Consider the following 13,859-nt stretch of genomic DNA (forward strand, 5'->3'; position numbering starts at 1 on the left):
ATAAGCTGGTCGATCTGCAAACGTCAGTTCCCAGCAGAGAGCTCGCTTGGTGCACGTGTAAACCAAGATTTGGGGAAGAAGTAGGGTGGGTGGTGTGGTTGGCACTCTCTTCAGCTCCCTCCTCTGGTTCCTCTGGTCAAGCCTCCATCTAGTCCCCTCTACTCCACCTCACCCCCGGATTTTGATGGACTCTCTGTCCTTAATAACCGCCTCAAGCGGCTCCGGCGGTGGAGCCTGCTCCCCTCGCAGCCGCTGCAAAGACCCGGAGAAGTGGAATTTCACTTTGAAACTCCGTGCCGCGTGAGGGCCGGCGCTGGGCATGCTCAGTAGCCGCGGCGCGTCTGGGCTGCTGCTCGCACTGCGCTGGCTGCAGCGCTGCTGGGCTCCGGGGCTGGCGCGCAGTCCACCCTGCCGTCCCCGCCGCAGCTGCTGGGCGTCCAGAAGGCCAAGCCTTCGCTGCCTCTGAGCGCCTCGGCCCCCGCCTGGCGTCTGTTCCCCGCACCCGCAACCTCCTACTCTTCTTCCTCTCCCCCTCTCTTAGGGAGGTGAAGCTGGTGCTTGTTTCTGTTAGGCACCACACAGACCGCTCTGCAAACCCCAGCCGAGGACCTGCGAACGAATCCCTCCCGGAGACCAGAAAACCCTCGGCGGTGGCCCTTTCTGATAGCACTTTGCCTGAAGTGGGGTCGTGGAAGAGTTTCTCCTCCACCTCTCAATGCAAACACTATGCGGAGAGCAATCAGCTTCCCTGCGCTGTGCCTGCTTCTTAATCTTCACGCTGCAGGTAAGGGGTTGCCAGGCATAGAGCTGGAGCTGTGGATGAAATAGGAAACTGCACATGCTTGAGGACTCTAGGAAAAGCATGCCTCGCAAAGAAAGCCTTAGAAAGGTAAAGCAGAGTAGTACCTGACAGGGAAGGGGTGAGGAAGTCGTGCACCTGTTGGAAGACTGAGGCTGAAAACTTAAGCTAAAATTAGCTCTTGGTTTTTCTTTACCTTGTTCAAATAACGGTGAACATTTTCAATATGAATACAGGTTTGCTTCCCCCCTTCCTCTTCCCTCCATCAAGACTCCCTGCTCCTGTTTCTAGGCTATGCACTTAACTGCCAATTTTTCAGGAGAGGGACAAGACATCCTGCTGGATGTAACCTTTCCTACTGCAGCGGCTACGTTCATACGATCTCTTGGTTTAACGAGCGCTCAGAGGGAGGCATTTGCTGTAACCTAATGGGCCACATCTCCTCCTAAAAGATCGAAATACATGGCTTACATTAATGATGCTGCTCCAGGCTCCTTTGGCCCCTGCTCTTGTCACTCGAATTTTCTAAACCAATAAGAGGAAGGAAAGGTTTCAAATAGAATCTTCTTTCTCTTTCAGCACCATGGCCAGCGTCCGCAGGCACTGAACAAAAACCCAATCACAGTTTCAAAGCTGACAGCCCGGAGTAGGCACCGACCCTAGGACATATTTGATGAGGTCTAATCAATAGTAACAGTGAGACTGCTCCCAAATATAAATAGATTTGATACCAGAACCAATATCAAGTCTCATATGGAAATAAACCTTAGGAAATACCTGGGGAATTTTATATGTGATAGCATTGCTTTTTGGATACACACAGCACCTCTATGCAACACAGAGACTTGCTGGACTGAATCCCTTATCATTTTTACACACACATGAGCCAAAATAAAATATGGCAGAGAGATTTTAGAAACCCTACTGCGACAGCAGTTGTCCATGCAATAGTCCTGTAACAATCAAAAACTAGGCATTTTCCTTGAGTTTGCTTCTCATACAATCAACATATTCATTCATTCCTTCAACTAACATTTACTGAGCGTATACTATGTTCTAGGAGTAATGAGTAAAAATAATTGTTGTGAAATTAAAAGTCCTTGTGTTATCTTTGTAAAAAAGAGTGGGTGATTTTTTTATATGTGCAATAATGGGGTGAAATATGGTACTTTCTTATTCTATCTGATACTATTTAAATGTATTGTGAATATTTTGAGTAAATAGTGTATAGGAGCATTAAATCTATAATTTAGTACATATGTTAATTGTTATAATTATAGTGTTATACTGTGGGTTTTCAATAGTTTTTTGGTATCTTTTGAAAATTAGAAAATAGCTATGACTTGGCCATTAAATTATTTGCAAACAGCTGTAGGGAATGCTTTCATTACTACATACAATTCTCTAATGTTGAAATGTGGGATGGAAATATACACATTGGCTTGAGTTTTATTTTCACTATTGTTTAATGATAGCACTAATACAAACCATTACCCACCTTCAAATCTCAATTCTCATCAAGTTTAGTCATGATTTAGCTGATTTACCAAGAATATCAGTGTAGTTCATTATTCAAAATTAATACATAAAAATTTAAAGATACATTTAATATATCTTGAGTAATTATAGCTTAAAAGTTTTAAATAAACTTAACATTAAGCATGTAGAAAGCATTTCTAAATTTTGTGTAAGTAAACATTTGGGCTGAGTAAAACAGAGGATTTTTGTTCATCCAAGGAGAAGCCTGGAAGTCTATATCCCTAGATTATACCTGGAGCTCTGCCAAAGGGTGTATTACCAAGGCAAAGTCAATTCATCTCTACTTTGACTTCTTAATTTCAAAAAATAAAGATAAAAATAATATTTTTCAACCGATTTTAATTTAATAAGGCAATGCATCGAAGGGCTTTTTATATTTCGGTTGCAAGATGCTATATAGAAACTAATTGTATCCACATTTAATATAGTGCTTTAGATAGGTGTTTTATCACAGCAGATTGCAAGTTTAATATTGTGGTTGTCTTGCCAGTTTCATTTTAAATGGATTTTAATTTTAAACAGTAATTTGTGGGTCACAAGCTGTTATTAGATTAAAATTCATCACAGTTATCTAACAACATTGTTAGGGCTTTCCATCAGAACTGAAAAAAAACCCACAGTTTTCTTGATGTAAACTCTTATAGATTTGGGCAATAAGAAAATGTGTGTGTGGGAGGACAAAAATCAAGAAGTCACTGATTTCTCTACTTGTTGAATGTCTTAGTTTCTTACTTTTACAGAAGGTTCTCCTCTCAGGACAGAGGCAGACTTCATAAAAATGGGAAATGAATTCTATACATTCAGACCTCTTTGACTGAAAAGCTAACTGATCCATTTTAGTTATGCCCAGCATACCACCAACTGCTTTGTGCTGAGGAACTGATGGCATGCTAGAATGCTTTAGGAGGGGAGAGATTGGCTGAGGGAAAGTGAGTGCTCTTCTTAGTTCAACTAGTAACTGTTGCCTTCAGTATAGCCATTTCCCTAATAAGATAGCAAATTGTTTTAAACTTGAGTGTCATCTCTAATAATTTGGTTATGAGTGCCTAAGACACTGTGGGGGGAAAATAACTCTGACCCTAAGTTCTGATCCAATAGGGAGAAGTACTGTGGTCTGTTTGTAATGGCTATGAGAGACAAAAAAGGAGGAGTGGAGTACAATGCTGTGGAATTGATATCTCTGAGTAAGGTAACCCTAAGGAATTTCTTCTGAGCATGGATCTTGGAAGCTGGAAGCTTGGAAACTAGACTCCATTCTATCCATGGCAGCTGATTTTCATAGATCTCCTTAATAAGAAAGTTATAGTTATTGTCCATTCAACTGATTATTTTATAGGTCATAAAACTAAGATACAGAATAATAAAAGTGTTAGTTAACAGCATAGTCAGAATAAATACCCAGGCTTCCAGACCTGTGACTGCATACTATATAAAATCATACACTCATTCTAACAGGTGAGGCTACTATTGAGTTAGTGGTTCCAAATCCTTTTAACCTAATTACCCTTATTCTTTACTCCTTCTGTGAATTAATTCAATAAATTCCAGTTGAAAATACTACTTCAGTAATAGTCAAAAGACAATTAAAAGCTACCCCAAAATACAAATGGTAAAAAATAATTATGTGGAACATCAACAAATAGCTTATTTTCTTCAGTATTTCTTCTCTTTCTTTGCATGAAGAAGCATATTCCATGTAAGGAGATGATATTATTTGTAGAGTAGTAGTTTAGTTGCAAAGGAGTAAATTTCTTGGGAATTTTTTAAAATTCTCATGTGAAATCATTCTTTTTCTAGTGAATGATTTTCTAAGAAAACACAGAAACTGATTTCAGTATGTTACTCTCTGTTCAAGCTTTGGAAAGGTTCTTTTTTTTTTCTTTCAGATTTCCACATTGTTCTCAGTATAGCCTTTCTGAATGGCACAAAGACTGCCTTCAATATATCTCCTGAAACTATTAATATCTCTTTGCTCTCAGAGAAGTGTATAGTCAATTTCTCTAGTCTTCAAGGAGGAAGGGTTTCTATGGCGGGGCCAAGAATATATGAGAGGTCATGTGCAGAAGCACCATCCTCTAAGGAAAGGTTAACTAATAGGAATATGATATGTTATATTTTAAGATTTTTAAATGTCCCTTAGAAATCCAGAATCCATTTATCCTATTCAAAATTGCTCAACACAATTCTTACAATGGCTCAGTTTCTGCTAGATTTTCTTCTCCCCTTACCTCTATGATACTATCTCTCACTACTTTCCCACCTCCCTTTTGTTTTTTGTCTCTCCAGGCATATTGGTCTCCTTTTTGTTCCTAGAAAATGCCAGGCATTCATCCATCTCATAATGTTTTGCTGTTTTCTTTCTCCAGTATCTCCATAGCTTAATCCATCAATAATTTTAAGTCTTTACTCAAATGTTACCTTCTTGGGGGGGCCCTCAAGGACTATCCTATTCCATATTTCATCCTCACCTTCCCCTTAAAAAAAATAACTCTGGTATCCCTTCTCTGCCTAACTTTTTCCCACAGGTCTCTACTGCCTAACATATAATATATTTTACTTATTTGTTTTGTTTATTGCAGTTTTCCCTCTGTGCATTAAAATAGAAGCTCCCTGAGGCCACAAATTTTTGTTTATTGTTGTATTTATTGGCTCCTTCCCTACCTAGTACCTGGAGTAAGTGCCTGCATGAGATCTTTAAAGATTAAACGAATATGTTGAATTAATAACACAGTACAGTGATTTTTTGGTCTCTCCTTTTTGCATTTAATTTCTTCTTGGCACCCATGCAAAATACTTGTAGTCAACTTAGCCACTTCCAGAATGGCCACCCTGGACCTGAGCTATGGGTATGCATAGTCATTCAGAGTTGTATAATGGACCTTGGAGATTCAGAAGGGGGAAAGGTAAGAAGTGGGTAAAGTCTGAAAAATTACATATTGAGTGCAATGTATACTATCCGGGTGATGGCTACACTAAAAGCCCAGACTTTACCACTAAACAATTCATTCATGTAGCAAAACAACAACAACAACAAAAAATAGAACCATTTGCACCCCCTAAGTCTACTGAAACAAAATGTTTAAAAGAGCCGGATACACTCCAAAAGAGCTCATTTGTCCAAAACTCATGTTGCTCACTTGGTGCCTTGCATGCCCAGAAGACACAGAATCTCTAATAGACTTTGCTACCATGTAAGCTGAAGGGCTACAAGGATGGGTTTGGATGAGACCAGAACTACTCATCAACTCAATAACTAAAGTTTTCAAACTGATTGCCAGATGCTGTATAGCCCAAATGCCTTGCTGGTTGCCTACATTTTTACTTCTTAGTCAAATGCCTTGTGCATGTAGCACAAGGGTATAATTATATTAAGGATTCATATAACTAATCTACAGAGGGTTTAATGCACTAAGAAAAATCTTTCTATTTCTTTGATACTTAAGAGACATAGGAATATGTGTATTTGGGATTATATATTTCTATCACCTTGGAGACTAAATATTCTTTTTTTATTATTTGTTTATTTATTTTTTAAATATTTTATCTTTATACTTTTTTCCCTTATTTTATAGCTAATCAATGTTAATAAATATTCTTTTTTAAAAATTTTTTATTTCAATAGATTTAGGGGGTACAAATGGTTTTTTGTTACATGGATACATTGTTCAGTGGAAAACTCAGGACTTTTAGTGTACCTGTCACCTGCATAGTGTACATTGTACCTCATAGGTAATTTTTCATCCTTCAACTCCTCATCCCCTTTCAGAGTCTTCAATGTTCATTATACCACTCTGTATGGCTGGGCATACCCTGATCTTAGCTCCCATATATAAGTGAAAATATGAGACATTTGGTTTTCCATTCATGAGATACTTCACTTAGGATAATGACCGCCAGTTTCATCCCAATTGCTGTGAAAGACATAATTTCATTTTTTTATGATTTAGTATTCCACGGTGTGCATATAAATATATATATATATATATATATATATATATATACACACACCATATTTTCTTTATTCACTCATCAGTTGACGGGCACTTAGGTTGACCCATATTTTTGCAATTGTGAATTGTGCTGTGATAAATACAGGAATGCAAGTGTCTTTTTTATATAATGACTTCTTTTCCTTTGGGTAGATATTCGGTAATGGGATTGCTGGACCTACTTTTAGTTCTTTCATGAATTTCTATACTGTTTTCCATGGAGGTTATACTAATCTATATTCCCATCAACAGTGTATAAATATTCCCTTTTTACCATATTATGCCAACATCTATTGTTTTTTGACTTTTTAATAATGACTATTCTGACAGAGATAAGGTGATGTCTCATTGTGGTTTTATTTTGCATTTCCTTGATGATTAGTGATATTAAGCATTTTTTTATGTTTGTTGACCATTTGTATGTCTTCCTTTGAAAAATATCTGCTCATGTCTTTGCCCACTTTTTAATGGGGTTATTGTTTTTCCTTGCTGATTTGTTTGAGTTCCTGGTAGATTGTGGAGATTAGTCCTTTGATTAATGTATAGTTTGTGAATTTGCTTCCATTCTGTAGGTTGTCTATTTACTCTGCTGATTACTTATTTTGCTGTGCAGAAGCTTCTTAGTTTAAGTTCCATTTATTTATTTTTGTTTTGGTTGTATTTAATCTTTGTTTTAGGGGTCTTAGTCATAAATTCTTTGTTTAGGCCAATGTCCAGAAGAGTTTTTCCTATGTTTTCTTCTAGAACTTTTATGGTGTCAGGTCTTACATTTAAGTCTTTAATCCATCTTGAGTTAATTTTTATATATGGTGAGAGATAAGGATTCAGTTTCATTCTTCTGAATGTGGCTATCTAATTTTCCCAGTACAATTTATTGAATAAGGTATTCCTTCTCCACTGTGTGCTTTTGTTCGCTGTGTTGAAGATCAGTTGGTTATAGGTATATGGTTTTATTTCTGGGTTCTTTATTCTGTTCCACCGATTTATGCACCTATGTGTATGCCAGTAACATGCTGTTTTGATTACTATAGCCTTGTAGCATAATTTGAAGTTGGGTAATGTGATGCCTCCAGATTTATTCTTTTTGCTTGGGATTGTTTTGGCTATTAGGGCTTTTTTTTATTCCATATAAAATTTGGGATTATTTTTTCTAATTCTATGAAAAATGACATTGGTATTTTTATGGGAATTACATTGAATCTATAAATCACTTTGAGAAGTATGGACATTTTAATAATATTGATTCTTTCAATCCATGAGCATGGGATGCTTTTGTATCCCATGGGATGCTTTTTTGTTTGTGTCATCAACAATTTCTTTTTTTTTTTTTTGAGACAGAGTCTCGCTTTGTTGCCCAGGCTAGAGTGAGTGCCATGGCATCAGCCTACCTCACAGCAACCTCAAACTCCTGGGCTCAAGCAATCCTCCTGCCTCAGCCTCCTGAGTAGCTGGGACTACAGGCATGCACCACCACGCCTGGCTAATTTTTTCTGTATATATTAGTTGGCCAATTAATTTCTTTCTATTTATAGTTGAGACGGGGTCTCGCTCTTACTCAGGCTGGTTTCGAACTCCTTATCTCGAGCAATCCTCCTGCCTCGGCCTCCCAGAGTGCTAGGATTATAGGCATGAGCCACCACGCCCGGCCATCAACAATTTCTTTAATGAGTATTTTGTAGTTTTCCTTGTAGAGAGATCTTTCAACTCCTTTAGTAAGTATATTCCTAGGTATTTCATTATTTTAGCATCTATTGTAAGTGGTACTGAGTACTTAATTTGATTCTCAACTTGGTTGTTTTTAGTGTATAGAAATGCTACTGATTTGTGTACATTAATTTTATAACCTGAGACTTTAACTGAATTCATTTATCAATTCTAGGAGTCTTTTTCAGTAGGGAGACTAAATGTTCAAGGGAACATTTCCTATTTCCAGTAGGAAATCCACACTGCCTAGCACTTTATAAAAATTCTGGGATGTATTATCCACATTCAACTTTATCTATTTTGTTTCTCATCTACCATGTTTCCCCGAAAATAAGACAGCGTCTTATATTTGTTTTTCCTCAAGAAGACACCCTAGGGCTTATTTACAGAGGATGTGGTTTTCAAATATAGTTAAGTCATCTTCTTCTGGAACATCATCTTAACTCTCCAAACCCCGAATTCCATCCTGAATTTCCTGCAACTCTATTTCCTTTAGAACCATTGGCCCCCAATCTCTCATATCGAGTAATAGAGCTCTCATGGGGCAGATGAGAAGGGCTGCTCATCTTCTTTACCGCTCTGTGATGAAACGCATGGGTTGTGCAGATACGCTAGGTAGCCACACCCATCACTAGGTCTTATTTTCAGGGTAGGGCTTGTATTGCACAAATGCTTAGAAATCCTGCTAGGGCTTATTTTATGGGTAGGTCTTATTTTAGGGGAAACACGGTACTTCTCTACCAACTTCAACTCTCATCCTATCGCCCTGTCATTGAACATAATTAAGGAGGTTATTGTAAGATGTTGTCTCCCACCAGTGAATATCTATAATGTTTATCTAATTTGATCTCTTCTTGAATTTTGAAATTTTCCTCACTTGATTCCCATGGACATACTGTACTTCCTAGCTTCCTTCTTGTGTCTCCACTCATTTCTCAATTTATACTTTTAGGTCTTCCTCTGAGGATCCTTTAATGGTTGGTGCTCTCTAGAGCTTATTTGTTCATAGTCTTTATTGTTCCATCCTCTCTATACAATCTCCCTGGATAATTATATTTAGATCTACATGTCAGAGATTTTAAAATTCATATTTCTATCTCAGATATCCCTTCTGAACTCCAATCCTACATTTAAAATTATGTAGAAGTGCTTGGATATTCCACAAAAATCTTATATCTAACTGTTCATACATAGTACTTCCCATCACAATTGCTTTTATAAATATTTTCTATAATTGTGAATAACATCAGGACCCCTACAATCACCCAAGCCTGAAAATAATAACTTATCCTGGACCCTTCCTTTGCTGTTTTTATCCCAAAGGTCACCAGTTATTCTCATTAAGTATTCTCCACTCTAAATGTCCATGCAACTGCCTTGGGACAAGTCCTTATTTCTCATATAGTATCTTATAATAATATATTAAATCTATTCTTCATAATAACATCAGGAGTAAAACTCTAAAAAACATACCTTATATTCTTTCCTTACAAAAGTTTTTAATACAGCTATCTCCTTTTTCCTTAGAATAAAATCCAAACACATTAGCATAACAAAGTCTTTCATGATTAGATCTTCCCATCTTTACTATCTGTTATCATGGCTTCCTTTACACACTATTGTAATACTAACATAAAATTTCTGTTGGTTTGCCATGCCTTAACATATTGTTCTATTTTTCTTAAACACCCACAACTCTGCTTCTTTTTTTTTATATAACTATTTCTCCATCTTCAAATCTTGATCAAGTGTATCCCAGTTGGAGAATTATTTTTTGTTTTAGTTTTGTTTTTGTTTTTATTTTGTTTTTCTGTTTTTTGATGTCCCACTTCATTTAACTAGCTTTCCTATTTTCATTTTGGGACCTGTATATTCCTCTATCAATGCACTTAACCTATATATTAAAGCTTATTGATTTAAAAAAAGGAAAAAAGCTTTTTGAGAACAATAACAGAATTGTAGCTTTTATTTCTGTATACCTACTCCCTAGAACTGTGCTTGTTACCTAGGATGCCATCAATAAATGTTCAGCAAATGAATAAATATATTCAGGAAGTATTTGGCAAAATAAATTATGACAAATTAAATTACGTTAACAAAGAGGTTACATTTCATCTTCATAACCATAAAGAGGAGAATTGACTTTACTACTGTTCCCTCAATCCAATTTACATTTATTGGTTACAAAGAAAATGAAGATGGAAAAGAAAAGCCTTTATTTAAACATAGCCTATAAATTTGTGTTCCATGGGCATGGTGCTATTAGTAATGTAGTTGTGTGTTTCACTCTTCCTAGTTAAACAGATATTCCCATATGGTGTTCCAGTGCTACTTAAGAATAGGAATGAGATGAATTTCTTTATTTTAAAGAGATCAGAAAGTTAGATAAGCAACATAGCATGACAGTGTACACTAAGAAATATACCCAGAACTTCTAACTCTGATTACTGATTGGTAGTATCTTGTATTAGCAAGCATGAGCCACTTAGACATTCAAAATCATGTGGGAGTGTGAGGCAGTGTCTTCAATACATCAAGACCAAAAAAAATCCAACCCTCCCTTCTTACCTCAAACCACCACAGAAAATGTCTGAGTATTTGGATGGTTGTATACGTTTTATATGTAGAAAGTCTTTATGTAGAACCATAAAGTTTTGGGATCCTACACATTTTTTCTTATTGGGGACATACACCTGAAGAATGAATATTGTTTTATGAATTATAAAAAATCACTTTTTATGAGATGAAGGAATCATAATTCAAAAGCCTATTCATTGCCATTAGTATTAGTGATAACATGGATATTATATTTTATGGTAAGTTTATTGTTAAATCTTTTAAAAGCTGTTCTGTGAAGTCAAATTCAAAACGTAGAAAAAGCCCTTTTTTCCCATTAGAAGGAGATTTTGAAAGATTCTACTTGGCCTGTGCGTGCATTTTTCATCTTCAAAGCACTTCCAAGTGCTGATACTTTTAGAGTAGCATTGATGTTTCCCCACATAAAGGATTTTAATAGTTTTCAAAAGGAAAGATTTAATGGTAAATTATTATTTTAAGATCAAATTTCCTAGTGCTTATGTACCATATAATGTAACTATAAGTGCCTATTATTGTAATGATACTTGCCACAAAAAGAAAATTAGTAAATTTATATTGTGAACATTAGCACAGTCCATTTAAATCATTTTTACTTATAATTACTATCTAGACTTTCCTCATAATCAAATCTCATTTAATTTCAATATTTTAAAATGTTGATGTCCATTAAAATTGCAGCCATATGGACCAACAATAAAGCAAAACTAATTGTTTGCATTATGCAGCAGTCTAGATCAATATGTCTACTTGTGCTGAAGCAAACGCCAAATTCAGTAGGGACATGAATTTTTTTTCCTAGTTCAGATCTAAAGCAATGTCCATTTTCTAACTTAAATGAGAAGACTGGCTTAAGGCAGTCTTAAACTACTGATTCTTTGGAAAGGAGCACTAAATGAGCGCAGAGCATCTCACAGTGATTCACTGGCCTGCACAACCATATGTACAGGGCACGACTCTACAGCTATTTCACTACACTAGTGATTTAGTTCCTGATGTAGACTGGAGGAGAAATGAAGCAATATGCATAAGTGCACACAGTCAGCTCCCATCATGGAGTGACTACTACTTACCTGGGAAAGATGCTCTAACGTGACATCATGGTGAGTTAGGTTGAAAGATCATCCATCCATTAATATAAAGGTGTAGCTTTTAATTATAAGCAATCGATTTTTTTGCCTTCTTGATTCAAATACTTTTAAAAATATTGTCCCTGAAGAAAATGAAATGGCTTAGACAGAGGTAAAAATAAAATGTAAATAAGGGGAAAGTGCCATATTTTTAGACAACTTTTAGCAGACTACCCTAATGGTTAAGAGTTAAGTGGTATATCAGCAAGCCTGCACTGTCTTATAGTGCCATAGAAGGGTTAGGTATTATTATATTAGGGGAGGTAGAGTTCAAATGATAAGTGATACTTGGAGCAATTTTTTATTCTTTTTGTGTTTGAGCTAATTCTGGAGAAGCATACATGCCTAAGATAGTTCTGGATTCCAACTGTTTTTTTCAATTAAGCCTTAGCTGCATAGTTCTCATCTACTATAAGTATGAGCCTAACCATATGTGCAGGTTGATAGTGAACTGTGAAACTCTAAAACACTTTATATCCCCTAACTTTCTCTCTCTCTCTCAATGCTTTACCAAAAAGTTTCATGTAATCATGAGTTCTAATATCATGTCTTCAGCAAGTCTGATTTAAATGAATGTGAAATACAAATTTTTCTTGGATTTACCTGATGGTTAGTGAAAATCTGTAATGTTTACATAAACACCATAAGTCTGAAAGGTCTGGTTCCTACTGCACTGCCTTCTTAGCAGGTAGTCCAGACTTCTAGGAGCCATCTCCCTGATTGGTCCCTCTAAAGACCCACAAGGATGAGAACTCATAGCTCATCAGGGATAAGACCAGGGATGCTACTCATAGCTCTAAGGCCCCCCTCCCCGCCCCATACTCTGCCACTCTGACCATCCTTTTCTCTACTGACCAATTGACACTCTCCTCCTTACCATTTGTAGTCCAAGAAGCATCTAGACCATTGGGCTCTAGGTCCATGTAGAAGGCTGCCTGCGGTTCTATAGAATGAAGACAGTACTTTTTTAATGTAAATGGATAAAGAGAAAGGCATGGATATGGGAAGAACATAATAGAGATGATCGAATACAGCCTCAACCTGTTCATAGAACTACTCACCACTCCCCTAATATCCAGGCAACTCAGCCATAACTCATCTGCCAAGACTCTTCTCATTGCTGATTTTTTTCCTCAAGTGACTAATTATCTATTCCTCCAGTCTGGCTCCTTTGGAGGCCTGCAGTCTGCTAGAAAACTCAGAATTCAATTGTGGAAACTTTTCCATGGTATAATACTTCCCTTTATGCAAATCCAAAAACAGCTGCCACAGCCAGGCAGCTGTTTCAGTGCCTCTAAATATTCCATGAGAGTTAAGAAGTACTCTCAGGTGATTTTCATGAGTGTTTACAAGCCTGGTCCAGCTGGGCATGGCTCCTGGCATTGCTGGGCACCTCTGTATCGCCAGAGCATCATAATTTCCCATCAGGTGCCCATAGGTTACTTCTGAGTGTTTTGTTTCCTCATACTGGGAATGCCTGATATTTACAGTACTTGAATTATAAATTTTATCATGCGGTTTGTAACTCCTAAATCTGAGCATCAACTGAAGCTATGAAAATATAATAAAAGGGTCTCCTCTCAAGGTATGCATTGGATTTCATAGGGAAAAAATGAAATTTATTTGTAAGAAAGAGAGAGAATAACAAATCAATATTTCCTAAATCTCTATGATGTACTAAACTCTAACCCAGATACTTTTATAAGATAATCATCTCACCCTTTAGGCTAGAAAGTATGTTTTGAAATCGCATACTTGTACTTCCGAAACGACAAAAATATGCCCTGACTCATGGAGCACAATAAGAACTTTAGGCTGTAGAATCTGACTACCTGGTTTTGAATCCCATCTTCTGCCATTTGCTGTTTGTATTCCCTGCACTTTCCTTTTCTCATCTGTAAAATAGAGTTAACACTGTAATAACTACTTAATAGGGTGATTTGAGGCTTTATAATAAAAAGCTAATGCATAAGGCCCTACAGCATGGAGGCTGGAATATTGAATATATTCAAAAACTAGTAATTCTAAGAGTTATCTTATTAGCATACGAAAACTTTCATTGGTCCTATATTTCAGTTCCCAGATATGAAAAGAAAAATGTAC

General features: G+C 36.7%; 1 protein-coding gene across 1 annotated transcript in view; it reads left to right on the forward strand.

Annotated features, from left to right (window-relative positions):
- Window positions 1-372: 372 nt before the first annotated feature.
- PTPRR (protein tyrosine phosphatase receptor type R) overlaps window positions 373-13,859 on the forward strand; it is a 264,986-nt gene continuing 251,499 nt past the window's right edge. The window contains exon 1 of the mRNA XM_020287986.2: window positions 373-784. Within this exon, the coding sequence (XP_020143575.1) occupies window positions 727-784 (58 nt within the window). The 5' untranslated portion in view covers window positions 373-726. The remainder of the gene's footprint in view (window positions 785-13,859) is intronic.

The sequence above is a fragment of the Microcebus murinus genome, chromosome 10, assembly GCF_040939455.1.
Source record: "Microcebus murinus isolate Inina chromosome 10, M.murinus_Inina_mat1.0, whole genome shotgun sequence".
Taxonomy (NCBI): Eukaryota; Metazoa; Chordata; class Mammalia; order Primates; family Cheirogaleidae; genus Microcebus; species Microcebus murinus.